The 14,414-nt window shown below is 44.9% G+C and overlaps 1 protein-coding gene across 1 annotated transcript in view; it reads right to left on the bottom strand.

Moving 5' to 3' along the window:
• LOC111964668 (clathrin coat assembly protein AP180) overlaps positions 1-14,414 on the bottom strand; it is a 61,459-nt gene that overhangs the window by 22,600 nt on the left and 24,445 nt on the right. The window contains 7 exon segments of the mRNA XM_070443827.1: positions 1,879-1,920; positions 2,033-2,139; positions 2,319-2,430; positions 3,386-3,479; positions 5,916-6,018; positions 6,258-6,333; positions 8,579-8,721. Coding sequence (XP_070299928.1) covers positions 1,879-1,920; positions 2,033-2,139; positions 2,319-2,430; positions 3,386-3,479; positions 5,916-6,018; positions 6,258-6,333; positions 8,579-8,721 — 677 coding nt within the window.

The following is a 14,414-nucleotide window of genomic DNA, read 5'->3' as shown; positions in this document are numbered from 1 at the left end:
TAGTAGTCCAAACAATCATGCATGTTAGTGTGGTCAAACCCCCTGCAGATCTGCATCTGCCCAAGGCTGTGCTATTAAAGCAATCCCTCTCCCTCTACAGTGCACAGTCATCAGTGCATCATGCTCTCAGTGTAAAGTCATCCACACTGACCGCATTTCCAATGGAAATAACCCAGCCATGTCTATAGAGCCTTCATAACGCGAATGAGTGAGAGTATACCCCTTCCCCTTGGCCTAAACCCCTTTGATGTTTGGAGATCTGAAGGGTCTCCAGTGTGTAGGAAAAGGTAAATGCAGTGTGGGGGTTGAGCTTCAGATCTGCAATAATTGAAGCTTTATAGGGCCAAAGGGAAGGGTTCGGGAGTAGTTGGGACACACGGTCACGTGTGCTCCCTCTCCGGCCTCTAGGTCACCAGGCTGCTCGTTATGGCGCACACCTGTCACCATTGTTACGCGCACCTGCGTGTCATCAGACTCACCTGGACTCCATCACTTCACACACTTCACTCCATCACTCAATCACCCTGATTACCTTCCTTATATATGTCACTCCCTTGGGTTCGTTGTTGTTTCTGTTCCAGTGTCATGGCTGTGCGTTGTTTGTGTTTCTTGTTTTGTATTTAGTTGTAGTTTATTCATTAAAACACTCACTCCCTGAACTTGCTTCCCGACTCTCAGCACACTCGTTACCCACACAGTGAGCTACCACATACTTAATTGAGGGACGTATACTACCCATGGGATTTCAGACACCATCTCAGGTGATTCTGACATTATGGAAACTCTATAGTAACATTCTAGCCCACTAAGATACAATTGTTGAGATAAAACCAATGTTAGCTCAGATCTTAGCTATCAGCGGAACACCTCTGCAAGTATTGCGACTTCTCCAATCTGTTCCGTCAATCACATCAACCTGGGCTCCAGGGTAGACGTAACACAGTAAATGTAAATCCGGGACACTCACTTTAAGTATGATATGTCACGTTTCATATGGTATGTATTAATTTGTGGATGTCCATCATCCATTTCGTATATGATGTGTTAAGAATTACAATTTGTATGATATGTTACAAATTTTAATGTGTACAATATGTAACGAACTGCAATTCGTACAATATGTCACAAATTTGCAAAACGAATATGTTACGAACTCCAATTAGTTGTGGCTAACGCTAACTTTAGCTAGGTTACTTATGTTAGTTATGCTAGAGGTTAGGGGTTAAGAGTTATGTTGAAGGGGAAGGGTTAGCTAACATGCTATGTAGTTGCAAAGTAGCTCAAACGTAGTAAGTAGTTGCATAGTTGCTAAAATTCGAAAGTTGTCCGTAATGAGATTCGAATGCGCAACATTTGGGTTGCTACACATTCACATTATACATCCACCCACCTGTCAATTTGACAAAATCTGTATCTCTTCTAGCCAGGACCCAAAGGCGAGCTGTATGTACTACACACGACTCACACTCTCAGCCTGTAAGATCAAGCAGCACCTCGCAAGTAAGAAGAGAGGGGGCAGAGTGGCTGTCAATCACAGGGGAAGCACAGCTCATTGGCTGCATGGAGGACAGAATGGATCAATGGGATACGCCCCCACTAGGAATAGCTCACCATTGGTCAGGTAGACAATGACCCGTCAACTCTGTTCATGACTGTGATTGGCAGGGCTGCTTGTCCCAACAAAAATGACCAATACTGTGATTGGTCAATGCTGCTAGAGAAGAGATTTCTGAGTTGTAGGCTATGCCCAAAACGCATGCTACCATAGGTTAAAGAAAACCATAACACTGAGATGCAATGCTGGTACAATGTAGGAGAAAGTGTATCATCCCACTGAAAATGTAGGAAATTAGGCTTAAAAGGTCAAACAGGACTTACCTGGGTGAGCTCGGGGATATCATTCTTGTCAATTCCTATGGTCTGTAAAAGAAGATGTTTACATTTCAGCTGAGCCTCCATTTACCGTGTTTGTCATACAGGCTGAGGCTTGAACTTTTCAACAGTAAAGTGTATTGTCGGGTTTGTCTTTTACCTCAGCGATTTTGAAGACCTCAGAGACTCTGGTCATCCGTGTCAAGAATCTCTTGTAGATCTCCAGCCCGTCTTTGCACTGTCCTCTCTTCATCTGGAAAAATTTCTCTGTGAGGAAAAAGGGGAATGAACATGTCTATTATTACATTGAGACGTTACTATTACATAAAATGAACAGGACCACATCTATTCCCATGTCTTGAATAAAATGAAGCCTGTAATATTTATCAAATATAAAAAGATATGATTATTGTCCCAGGAAGTAGAATAAAACGGTAAAGTCTTGCCTAATAGATTAATGATCCCGTCGTTGTAGCAGGCATATAACTTGATCAGGTCTTTGAACATCAGGAGGAAGCATGCGTTGATCACCCCATTGGTCAGTTCATTGGGATGGACCTATAGATAAACAAGGTGAGATTAGATCACAATGAGGATGGGAGATTTGAGTTGAGAGGTAATATGTTTGTAGGTAACTGCTTGGCAATGGTGGAAAAAGTACCCAATGGTACTTACTTGAGTAAAAGTAAAGATACCTTAATAGAAAATGACTCAAGTAAAAGTGAAAGTCACCCAGTAAAAAATACTTGAGTAAAAGTTTCTATTATGCAATTATGTTAGCACAGCTGAAAACTGTTGTCCTGATTAAAGAAGCAATAAAACTGGCCTTCTTTAGACTAGCTGAGTATCTGGAGAATCAGCATTTGTGGGTTCAATTACAGGCTCAAAATGGCCAGAAACAAAGACCTTTCTTCTGAAACTCGTCAGTCAATTCTTGTTCTGAGAAATGAAAGGCTTTTCCAATCGTGAAATTGCCAAGAAACTGAAGATCTCGTACAATGCTGTGTACTACTCCCTTCACAGAACAGCGCAAACTGGCTCTAACCAGAATAGAAAGAGGAGTGGGAGGCCCTGGTGCACAACTGAGCAAGAGGACAAGTGCATTAGAGTGTCTAGTTTGAGAAACAGACGCCTCACAAGACCTCAACTGACAGCTTAATTAAATAGTACCAGCAAAACACCAGTCTCACCATCAACAGTGAAGAGGCGACTCCAGGATGTATACTTTTAGAAAAAATATGTTTTTTTTTAAACTTATGACTGGTACTGTAGGTTTACTATATGACATAGAGAATTTCCTAAGGCAGCGTATTTTGTATCCTAGTCCTGGGGACCCAAAGAGATGCACATTTTTGTTTTTGCCCTGCAGTAGCACTGCACAGCTGATTCAAATGATGAACTCATCAACAAACTTTGATGAATTGTATCAGGTGTCTAGTGCTAGGGCAAAAACAAAAATGAACTTCCTAACGGATACAAATATCCTTCTCATCATCATCATTATAATACTCACATCAAACTCCAGCAGGGCATCGATCTGGCTCTGCAGAGTGGGCATTCCTTTCAACAGCTTCTCTACCGGCATCGTCCTCATCACCCCCTCAGATCTGATACAGATGGACAGACGAACAGAGGAACAATTGGTACTTGTTTGTATTATCTGGTGTAGTCAAATTTCCCATTAGCGGATCAATACAAAAATCTTTCCTGATACATTATGATGAGTTAAACCCTAATGAAGGTCTATTGACGAATACATGGGTTTACGATCCATTAAAAACATTGTGACGCATACAATAATGTGCTGCCATTTCTTTTTCCAGCGATATGAGATGAGAGGAAACAACTTAATACTCTCTACATTGGGATAAATAACATGTCAACCTCTGGGACAGCGAATCTATAGGGAGTACTGTAGATAGGTGTGATCCTGTGGAGCTAGCGACACAAAGGGAGTGTCCTGTGGTCCTGTATGGCTCAGTTGGTAGAGCATGGTGTGTGTAACGCCAGGATTATGGGTTTGATTCCCAGTAACACCCGTATGTATGGATGAATGACAATAAGTTGCTTTGGATAAATGTCTGCTAAATGGCATATAATATTCCATTCTTGCATGGATCACATGCACATACTTAAGACTTGTTAGTGGCATCGCCTGAAGACTTCTGCTAAGTGGCATTTACAATTATATTATTATATATATTATTATATCATATATGCAACACTAACACAGCAACAGTTTTAGATGGATCCAGCTTCCTAGCTACTTTAGAAAATGACACCTGACATGTGATACTTGGTCAGAGCTCTGGCTGTTCTGTCTGTCTGCCGCATGGCTGGCACAGACTGTGCTGTGGGACCTTGTGTCTGCCAGCAAAACGCAACAGTCTGGACAGGAGCCTAAGTAATAGCCCACTGTCTGTATTCAGACTGTGTAGTCTATATCCATCTGTCTGTTTCTGTACAGGCATGGACAGCCCACTCACTCTGCCCTCACCCACAGTGCAATCACAGAGTTTCTAAACCCAGAGGCACAACTTTGCGATACTTCCGGGAAGGCTTGTGAAACAGACCAAACAGACCAGACTAATGTTTGGGGTTTGAGAAGTCAATGAGAAAAGTGAAAAATTATTCCTTAATTGCACATTTTCGGGAAAACAAAAGGCACAACCTGGATTCGAGCCAACATGTTATTACTCCAACCTCGTGAAAGTGACAAACTGACACGTGTTCGTTTTCGAAAACAACAACTTTATATCGAAGGAATGCCTTTGATTTGACGGCCTGCACATGCACAGTTCGTCATGAGACAACCGTTAGAGCATGCTAGCCAACGTTTCCATGATATCGCCTACAAATGTGATCAGGAATTTCTATTGGAGAAGCAGTTTTAGCCTATTTTCTTACTGTACTGTCTTTGATGCAACCCTGGCTTTAAGACGAATCACTCCCACCTACTGACCCCTGAGACTGACAGACAGATCAGGTGGCTGTGATTCTGCCAAGTGTTGTCTTTATGAGAAATATAATATTTTATACTGAACTAAAATATAAACGCAACACGCAACAATTTCACTGAGTTACAGTTCATATGAGGAAATCACTCAATTGAAATAAATTCATTAGGTCCTAATCTATGGATTTCACATGACTGGGCAGGGGTGCAGCCATGGGTGGGCATGGGAGGGCACTTGGGAGCAAGGCCCTCCCACTGGGGAGCCAGGCCCAGCCAATCAGAATGAGTTTTCCCCAACAAAAGGGCTTCATTACAGACAGAAGTACTCCTCAGTTTCATCAGCTGTCTGGGTGGCTGGTCTCAGATGATCCCACAGGTGAAGAAGCCGGATGTGGAGGTCCTGGGCTGCTGTGGTTACACGTGGTCTGCGGTTGTGAGGCCGGTTGGACATACTGCCAAATTCTCTAAAACGACATTGGAGGCAGCTTATGGTAGAGAAATTAACATTCAGTTCTCTGGCGACAGCTCTGTTGGACATTCCTGCAGTCAGCATGCCAAATGCACATTCCCTCAAAACTTGACACGTGTGGCATTGTGTTGTGTGACAAAACTGCACATTTTAGAGTGGCCTTTTATTGTCCCCAGCACAAGGTGCACCTGTGTAAGGATCATCCTGTTTAATCAGCCTCTTGATATGCCACACCTGTCAGGTGGATGGATTATTTTGACAAAGGAGAAATGCTGACTAACAGGGACGTAAACAAATTTGTGAACAAAATTTGCGAGAAATAAGCTTTTTGTGTGTATGTAAAATTTCTGGGATATTTTATTTCACATCATGAAACATGGGACCAACACTTTACATCTTGCGTATATATTTTTGTTCAGTATATATGATTCTGAGGGGGTGGGAGGGTGAGGGGTCAAAACATATCTTGTATATTGCAGCTAGACTGTGTGCTTTGCTCTGCTTGAAGCTTGATCATATATTTTTTTAAACCCATAAAGAGAAGAGGTTGAAATGAAATGTCAAAATGGAAGCAGCACTGATGGAGAGGATATACAGAGTCATTGAAAGACAGCATACCCCTTCTTCACTCTGCCAAAGTCGAAGGACATCTGTCTGTAGGCGAACGCCTTCTCGTTGAGGTACCGGCTGTAGCGTCTAATAAACGTGGACATGTCGTAGCCTGGGGGAGGAACAACAGGCCAATGTCACCTCCACGTCTCCATAGCAACAACACCTCACAGAGGACCATTTCCATCACCAGAGAAACCAGTTTACATGGCCATGGGAGCTCATATTGAATCACCATGGACACCGTTTTCACAGTGATCACCCTGGGTGACAGCTTGACTCGACATCCGAGCTGGTTGCTTGGTAAACCCATCGAGGGAAGGGGCTGCCGGAGCTCACGTGTTAACTCACCATGGGAGCCAGTTTTGTCCAGAAAGTTACTGAGGTTGAAGAGGGTGTTCCTGGAGGCAAGGAACTGGAGGAACCTCTGAGGAAGAGAGAAAGAGAGAGAGAGAGAGAGAGAGGGGGGGGGGGGAGAGAAAGATAATACACACCAGTCAGAGGAGGAGACAGGATCAATACACTAAAACAACAAACCAGCTCAGCAAATTATTGAGTCTGTTCTGCTAAATAACTAGACATTTTGACAGGTATTAAAACACATACACATATTAAAACAAACGCACATATTAAAACACACACACACACACACACACACATAACAGCCTTTAAAGATCATTATCTTCAAAGGATCGAATGAGTCACAAACGGAAATGGATTAGATGTGTAATTTCAGAGGAGCTGTTTCATATTACAAACACATAATTGTGTTGAAGGGGAACTGGAATTCATGTGAAAAGTGTCATGCTGCAGCTTAATTGATTACGGAAAGCCTCACATCCGAGAAAACAGTGCCTGAGTAGGAAGGTGAGAATGAGAATGCCTCTGCTCAAATACAGAATGTATCACCCACTAAACAATAATACATGAATGACAAATAGGCTTCTATGGAGGAATTGTGACACATGACAAGAAAAGCATACTCTGCACACACTCACACCTATACACATGATACGTGCACGCACGCACACATACACACCTGGGTTTTCGTGTACACTGTTCATTCAAAAGTCAAAGCCCAGATTAATGAGGTGAAATAAATGAGAGATCCCCTCTAGGGCGGCAGCTAGCCTAGTGGTTAGAGCACTTGATTAGCAACTGAAAGGTTCCTAGTTTAAATACCCAAGCTGACTATGTGAAAGAGGTGCTGTTGATCAAGGCACGTAACCCTCATTTCCTCTGGGGGTGCTGTACTACTATGCCTGACCCTTTAAAGCGACACATTTCACTGCACCTATCTGGTGTAAAAACATCTATTTTTGTGATACTGTAGTACACTCCTTCCCCTCCTCCCTATTTCAGACAGCGTACAGTTTCATACCAACAGACATACTCCAGACGTCGAGCTAAACCCCACACATCTGTCTCCGCACATAAGGCTCTGGGGAAATTCTATGCTGAGGGGCTGCAATTCACTGGCCAGTCAAATACAAACCCACACACACAAACATGCACAAACACAGATGCACGCACATACATACACACGCGCACACACTGTGATGAGATTAATAAGGGTGGGGGGAAGGGTATGTGAACGAAGAAAAGCCGGTTACCCTGTGTCACCAATGGCAACAGAAGTGCACATGTCCTCTTCCCCATTGATTTCTGCTCTACAGACACTGCGTTTAATTTCATTATCACAGTGTCCATTCGACATGACACAGCTCTTTGTGATCTCCCTGCATCTGCCTCCTCTCGTCTCTTCTCTTTGCTCTCTCTCTTTGCTCTCTCTCTTTGCTCTCTCTCTTTGCTCTCTCTCTCTCTCTCTCGCTCTCTCCTGGTCCATCTCTCTCATCCTCTCTTCTCTCCTCGCTCTCTCTTCTCTCTTCCATCGTTGTTTCAGTGTGGCCATAGACAGGCAAACAGGCGATGTCTCCTGTTAAATCCTGTTAAATCCTGTTAAATCCTTCAACTAGAGTTTTGAGATCTCAAATCATTTTTCCCCCAGCAGGATATGCCAACGCCACATGTCTAGGAGTATCCAGGAATGGTTCACGGACATGACAATGTTCAGCTTACTGCATTGGCCTGCCCCGTCACCAGATCTCATTCCAATTGAGCATCTGTGGGATGAGACGGAATGAGCTATTCAGACTAGAGATCGATAACCAGCCAACTTGAACCTGTGAAAAAGCAAGTCAACATGGGCCAGCATCCCTGTGGAATGCTTTAGAGACCTTGTAAAGTCCATGCCTCCGATGAATTGAGGCTGTTCTGAGGGCAAAAGGGGGCGCAACTCAACATTAGGAAAGTGTTCCTAATGTTTTGTACACTCAGTGTATTCAGCAACCAGTCTTATAACCTAACCTAACAAACCCTTCAGAGCAGAGGTAGCCAACCCTCCCCTGGAAAGCTACTGGGTAACCTGATTCAGCTAATCAAGGTCCCGATGAGTAGCTGATTACTAGACTAAGCAGGGAAAGAGCAAAAGCCTACATACCCAGTCGTCTCCAGGAGGAGGGTTGGCCAACTAAAAACGAAGAACGAAAAACGAAAAACTCAGCATGTCCAATACAACCAAAGTATTAAACAAGAGCCAATCACATCCCAGCCCTTTTAACTACAAGGCCCTCCCATAGGATCAGTAGTGGTGGGCTGCGGCTTTCACTCACCTCATTGCCAGCGACCATCATGTGATGCGTAGTGATCAGGGCCTTGAACACCACCACCCAGCTGGCATTGGTGGCCCTCTCAAACAACGTGTCCGCCATCTGTGGGATGTTCACATTGGACTCCTTGGTGGCCTCAATCAGGTCTGAGGGAGAATAATGAAGAGAAATCTAGTGTTTAATGACATTTTCCCATACATGTCATGTACAATCCCATACATAATCAGGCTTGGTCAATTCGTACCTCGATCAGGTCTGACAGACAGATAGAGCATCCTATTGTCAATAGTGGTCCTTTCATCACCCAGGTTACACTGATACAGGTACAGAGTGAGGAGAAGAGAGCGGAATTTCCCTACAATTGTGAGAGAAAGGCATCACTCAGGGCAGAGCTAGAGACAGAGAGACAGAGAGCCAGAGAGAGCGGTGGTGACATCTGAGCAGACAGACAGGGTGGGAAATGTCAAGCTGTTCCGTCTCACCCTCACCAACACAAATCAGCCAACATGTGCTCAGAGAAAATCTATTTACTGTGGCGGGATAGGACGGATTCCTGTCGTGCTTGGTCGTTTTCAGTCAAATTCCTCATACAAATGACACATATAAATGCCTAATATATGAGATATTGCAGATGAGTTTGGAGTCATAGAGAGAAGGAGGGAGGTAGTGATAGATGGATGAATAAAGAGGTGAGGGATGCTCTGAAGGTCAGGGTTCTGTCGCCGACATGTTACAGTATGATGTCTCCTTCAACCCTTTAGCATCATGCTATCATCATTTTGGGGCGGCAGGTAGCCTAGTGGTTACAGTGTTGTGCCAGTAACCGAAAGGTTGCTGGATTGAATCTCGGAGCTGACAAGGTAAAAATCTGTCGTTCTGCCCCTGAACAAGGCAGTTAACCCACTCTTCCCTGGTAGGCCGTCATTGTAAATAAGAATGTGTTCTTAACTGACTTGCCTAGTTAAATAAAGGTTACACAAGGGCTGACTGGTGTGGATGTCCCCTCCGGTGAGGTAGGGTGCCTCTTGTGTGTGTATTGATGAGCCACCTGTATTCCACCTCCTCTGTTTCTCTCTCCCTCACTCTTTTTCCTTCTCTCTCAAAACACACACACTGAGTCGTACACAAACAAACGTAGAAAACACACGGACAAACACACAATGGCCAAGTTAAAACACAGATTCAGATGATTTATACAACAACAAACAGAAACCTCTGGGCCAAAGGCTACGCATAATGTCTGGGGTAATTCTGGGGGCTAACCAATGGCGACTTCGACTCGACTCCTCACAGAGACCCAAACCAAGCCAGTGTGGCCGATTGTGGTTCAAAGCTGAGTCTCCCGGGTGCCTCAAATCTGTGTTACCCTGCTGAGCCTAGGCATTCACCAAACCACCATAAATGAAGACCCACAGCGTGCAGGTTGGATAGGATAAAGTTGAATGACAAACAGACAGGGTCCCCCAGGCATCATTACACGGATAATAAATCCAGCCCCGTTAATTACCTGACCTTTGTTCTAATCATTGTAGCTAATCTCGTTGCATTGTTAGACCAATCCTGCTGCTTCCTACGGATGATCTGGGCACAGGAAGTAACACGTGCCGTTCCCAGAGCGACATATCAGAGCGCAACAAGTCCAGAGATAGATTATGTTGAAGGCTGTTTTTTCTCTCACATAGACATCCACTATGGTCAGCAGGATCCACATAACAGCCAGAGTGGTCACAAAAATACATTCCCAGAGATGCATCGACATAGGAGAGGGAGTGAGGGAAATAGAGAGGGAGAGAGAGGAAGGTAGAAAGAGATAATTTAAATAACATTTAGAAAGAGAGAGAGAATGGAGAGAGAGAGGAGGAAAAGAGAAAGAGCAGAGAGATAGAGAGTGAATGGAGAGAGCAGGTGGAGAGAGAGAGAGAAGGAGGAGGAAGAGAGCGTAGAGAGAGAGAGAAAGGGTGGATTAGAGATGAGGAGAAACGTGACTCAGGGCTGAGCCATTCGGATTGGGATGCTGAGCAGCGGGAACCCCAGCACACAGCAGCCCTGACTCACTGTCCCAGCACACTGTCCCCCTCTCTCCATTATTCATACTGAGAGAGATGCGATAGAGAGAGAGAGATATAGAGTGTGTGTGTGTGTGTGTGTGTGTGTGTGTGTGTGTGTGTGTGTGTGTGTGTGTGTGTGTGTGTGTGTGTGTGTGTGTGTGTGTGTGTGTTTTCCGAATATCCCCTATTCACAAAGTCCCATACACGTAGCTTCGACCCACAAGGGATGTACAGTAGCTACTCACGCTATACAAATACAAACACATGAGTATGCACACACAGTCATGCATGCACGTAGACAATGTTGTCATAGCAGCAGCACCGTTGGTAACGGCAGTAACACTGCCCTAGTTGATAGGGACTACTTGCATGTAGTGTACTTGCATGAGACAGACAGGGGTGAATCACCACCCTGTGACACGACTGGAGCCAACACAAGAAGGAGGAGGGATTCTAAAGACTCCTGTCATGGATCAAGTATAATTGCCTCGTTGAAATAGCCTAGTCATATTGAAATAAGGAGGAACAGTCAATGTGACAAGGGTGTTAGTGAAAACTTGTATCGTGTGATAGTGTTTTCATCATTTCATTGCCTAACATTTAAAACGTAATGTATTCACTGGGTGGGCACTGAGCTCTTGAGATATCATAAAAAGCCATAAATGGGATTATTAGCCTTGGAAGAAGCAACCAGAGAAGTATGTTATCAGTAGGGAGCCATAGAGAAAGAGCAGTGGCTGCAGTAATTGCAGTGCCAGTTCGGAAGGCAGTAATAGCAGCAGCCTTGGCAGTGACTGTAACAGTCACATCCCCATCTCCCCACTGCACCAGACACTACACAATGGCACCATCATGATGCAGCAGAGAGACAACACATACTCAGATACACGCATATAGTTCAGTTAGTATGTACCTCACACACACACAGACATACACACACACACATGATCAAACACACAGACATGTGTAACGAACTGACTAGCGCAGACAGGGTGTCTGCACAGAAAGACAGTGTTAGCCCACTGAGCTAAAACGTATGCGTTTTCAGGATTGATTTAGGCAAGGTTATTCATCGCACAAGCGTAGGGAAATGCATCTCAACTACTAAACATACACAAACAGAGTACACGCATACGACACACAGCCCCTCTGCTCTATTTATAAAGCCCCGCCACCGGAGGCGTCATCGTGCAGCAGAGCGAGCATAAGAGGAACATCACGGGTCTGACATAATCTCATCCTCTTGATGTACTGGAAACAAAGGCAGGAAGGGGATTAGTAGGCAGAGAGACCTGACAGCCTCGAAGATACTACTCCTCTACCTCAAATGCATCCATCGCTTACACAGGGGCTCGGTGGGTCAGTCAATTAGCCACAACGTTGACTGGGGAAATTGCAATCACACACACTCTGCTGTTATCATGCATGACAAGACAGAGAACATCCAACCCCACACTGTGACAGTATCACCGTCACACTGCCATACTGCTGCTCACGTTGTGCTTTCATCACTTCTTCATCTTTGAAGCGAGTGTAGTGTTACAATGTGACTGGAACTTACATTGGAGGCTGCTTACTCTAAGCACGGGTTCAGACAAAGGCTAAACACAAGAATGGCGTCTGCTACTGATCAATGAGCTCTCATTGACACAGCTTTTACTGTAGAGCCAGTGTGTGTGTGTTGTGTGTGTGGTGTGTGTGTGTGTGTGTGTGTGTGTGTGTGTGTGTGTGTGTGTTGTGGTGTGTGTGTGTGGTGTGTGTGTGTGTTGTGTGTGTGTGTGTGTTGTGCGTGTGCGTGTGCGTGTGCGTGTGCGCGCCTGCATGTGTGTGTGTGTGCATGTGCGTGTGCGCGCCTGCATGTGTGTGTGTGTGTGTGTGATCTACTGACCGATATCATGTAGCTGATATCATGCCAATGAAACCACACAACAACACACTGCGTCCAAACTGAATCGAACAGGCCCATTTCATTCATCAATAGCTGAAAGTGATACTGGTGCCACAGGACACACAAAGTCACACACAAAGCACATGGACGCACGCAAGCACACACACCACACAACACACACACACACACACACACACACACACACACACACACACACACACACAACACACACACAACACACACACACACACACACACACACACACACCACACACACACACACACACAAGACACATGCATGTGCACACTCACTCACACAGGAAATGTATTGAGTATTTTTTTTATAAACGGGTTTAGAGTACAAATGGGGATGAGCCAAGACTGTTTCCTTGGCAACTAGAAATCTCTCATATTTTTGCCTGGCATCAAGGTTGCAGTAAAATACCTTTGCAGAACGTGTTACAGGTATATTTTCACTGCAACAGTTATAGACATAACATAGTAGTGCCAGACTACACAGAAACACAAGTTTACCTGATTTTTCATGTCCCAATTTACCCCATTTCACATACAGTGCATGACAAAGTGTATCACCAAATGTATAACATGCAATCAAATGGACAGTACAAACGGATTAGAAAAATATTGATTTCAATATATGCCATGCCCTCTCTTCAGTGTGTCCATATTGATTGGTGTCAGATGCACCAGAAAATCAAACCATTAAACCAAAGCATGTCAAAGGTCCTGTTTCTGGGAGTGGTCTAGTATCTGTTGGAGGCATGCACAGTAAGATCATGTTAAACTGCACATGAATGGACCATGAAAGGCCCATGTTATTTATAGACCTCTTCCCTGAGCAGAACAGGTCAAATTGCCCAGAAATCCCCGCTGGCCAGCCGATTGCAAGCATACCAGCCAAGAGAGAACCAGCAAAATCCAGAGCAGACAACGAGAGGAGAGGGACATTGGGGAAAGAGAGACAACACATTTGAGGAATAATTGTGTCACTGTCACTTCCAGAGCACTCTGATTTGAATCCCTTGTGTGCACCACTGTGAATCCCGTACATTATCTCACTCTGTACATCCTACTATCCGACACTTACCCTACTACCCTCACTCCCTCACCACCATAGTGACCATACATTCAGCCTACCACCTCTCCCTAAGCACCCTACATTCATCCTACCCCCACCCCTTTAGCATTCTACACTCAACCACCCTCTTCCTAAGCACCCTACAGTCAGCCGACCCCTTACTGCTAAGCACCCTAAACTCAGCCTACTCTCTCTCCCTAAGCATCCGACACCCTGCCTACTCCAACTTACCACATGCCCTACTACCCCTTCACTCCCGATGGGTCTAAATCAGTCCTGTCAATTTCTGCCCCCTCCCCCTCCTCCATCCCCATGGGGCTGCCCTGCCCCGGGTTCCCTCCTGGGTGCTTGTAGCAGTGCCCCTGGGAGCAAAGCGGTGAGGCTCCAGGGTGAATAAACAGGAAACACAAGCGTCCCTAAATTATTGAAGCTCAGCGGGCTAGCACAGTTTTTAGCTCAGCAGGCTAAAAGTCTTGTGGCATGTAGACGACCTGGGTTTGAGCGCTGGTCAGTCACAGAAGCAGCAGAACAACTATTCGTGATAGGCCTGCTGGTCTATATCTGTGCTAGAGCAGTAGGTCATGTTTCAATGGGATTTCAGAATGTCTGGGAATAGGTATATGTGACTAGTCTGAGCCTAAACTAACCACAGAGCTCCTGGAACATTGCTATGAGCTACACCCCAGACATAACCGAAAGTTTGCTGGATCCAATCCCCGAGCTGACAAGGTCAAAATCTGTCCTTCTGCCTCTGAGCAAGGCAGTTAACCCACTGTTCCCCAGGCGCCGATGACGTGGATGTCGA

Source organism: Salvelinus sp. IW2-2015, linkage group LG6.1, assembly GCF_002910315.2.
Source record: "Salvelinus sp. IW2-2015 linkage group LG6.1, ASM291031v2, whole genome shotgun sequence".
In the NCBI taxonomy this organism is placed as follows: domain Eukaryota; kingdom Metazoa; phylum Chordata; class Actinopteri; order Salmoniformes; family Salmonidae; genus Salvelinus; species Salvelinus sp. IW2-2015.
The sequence above is the reverse complement of the archived record's forward strand: the minus strand, read 5'-3'. Positions and strand labels throughout refer to the sequence as shown.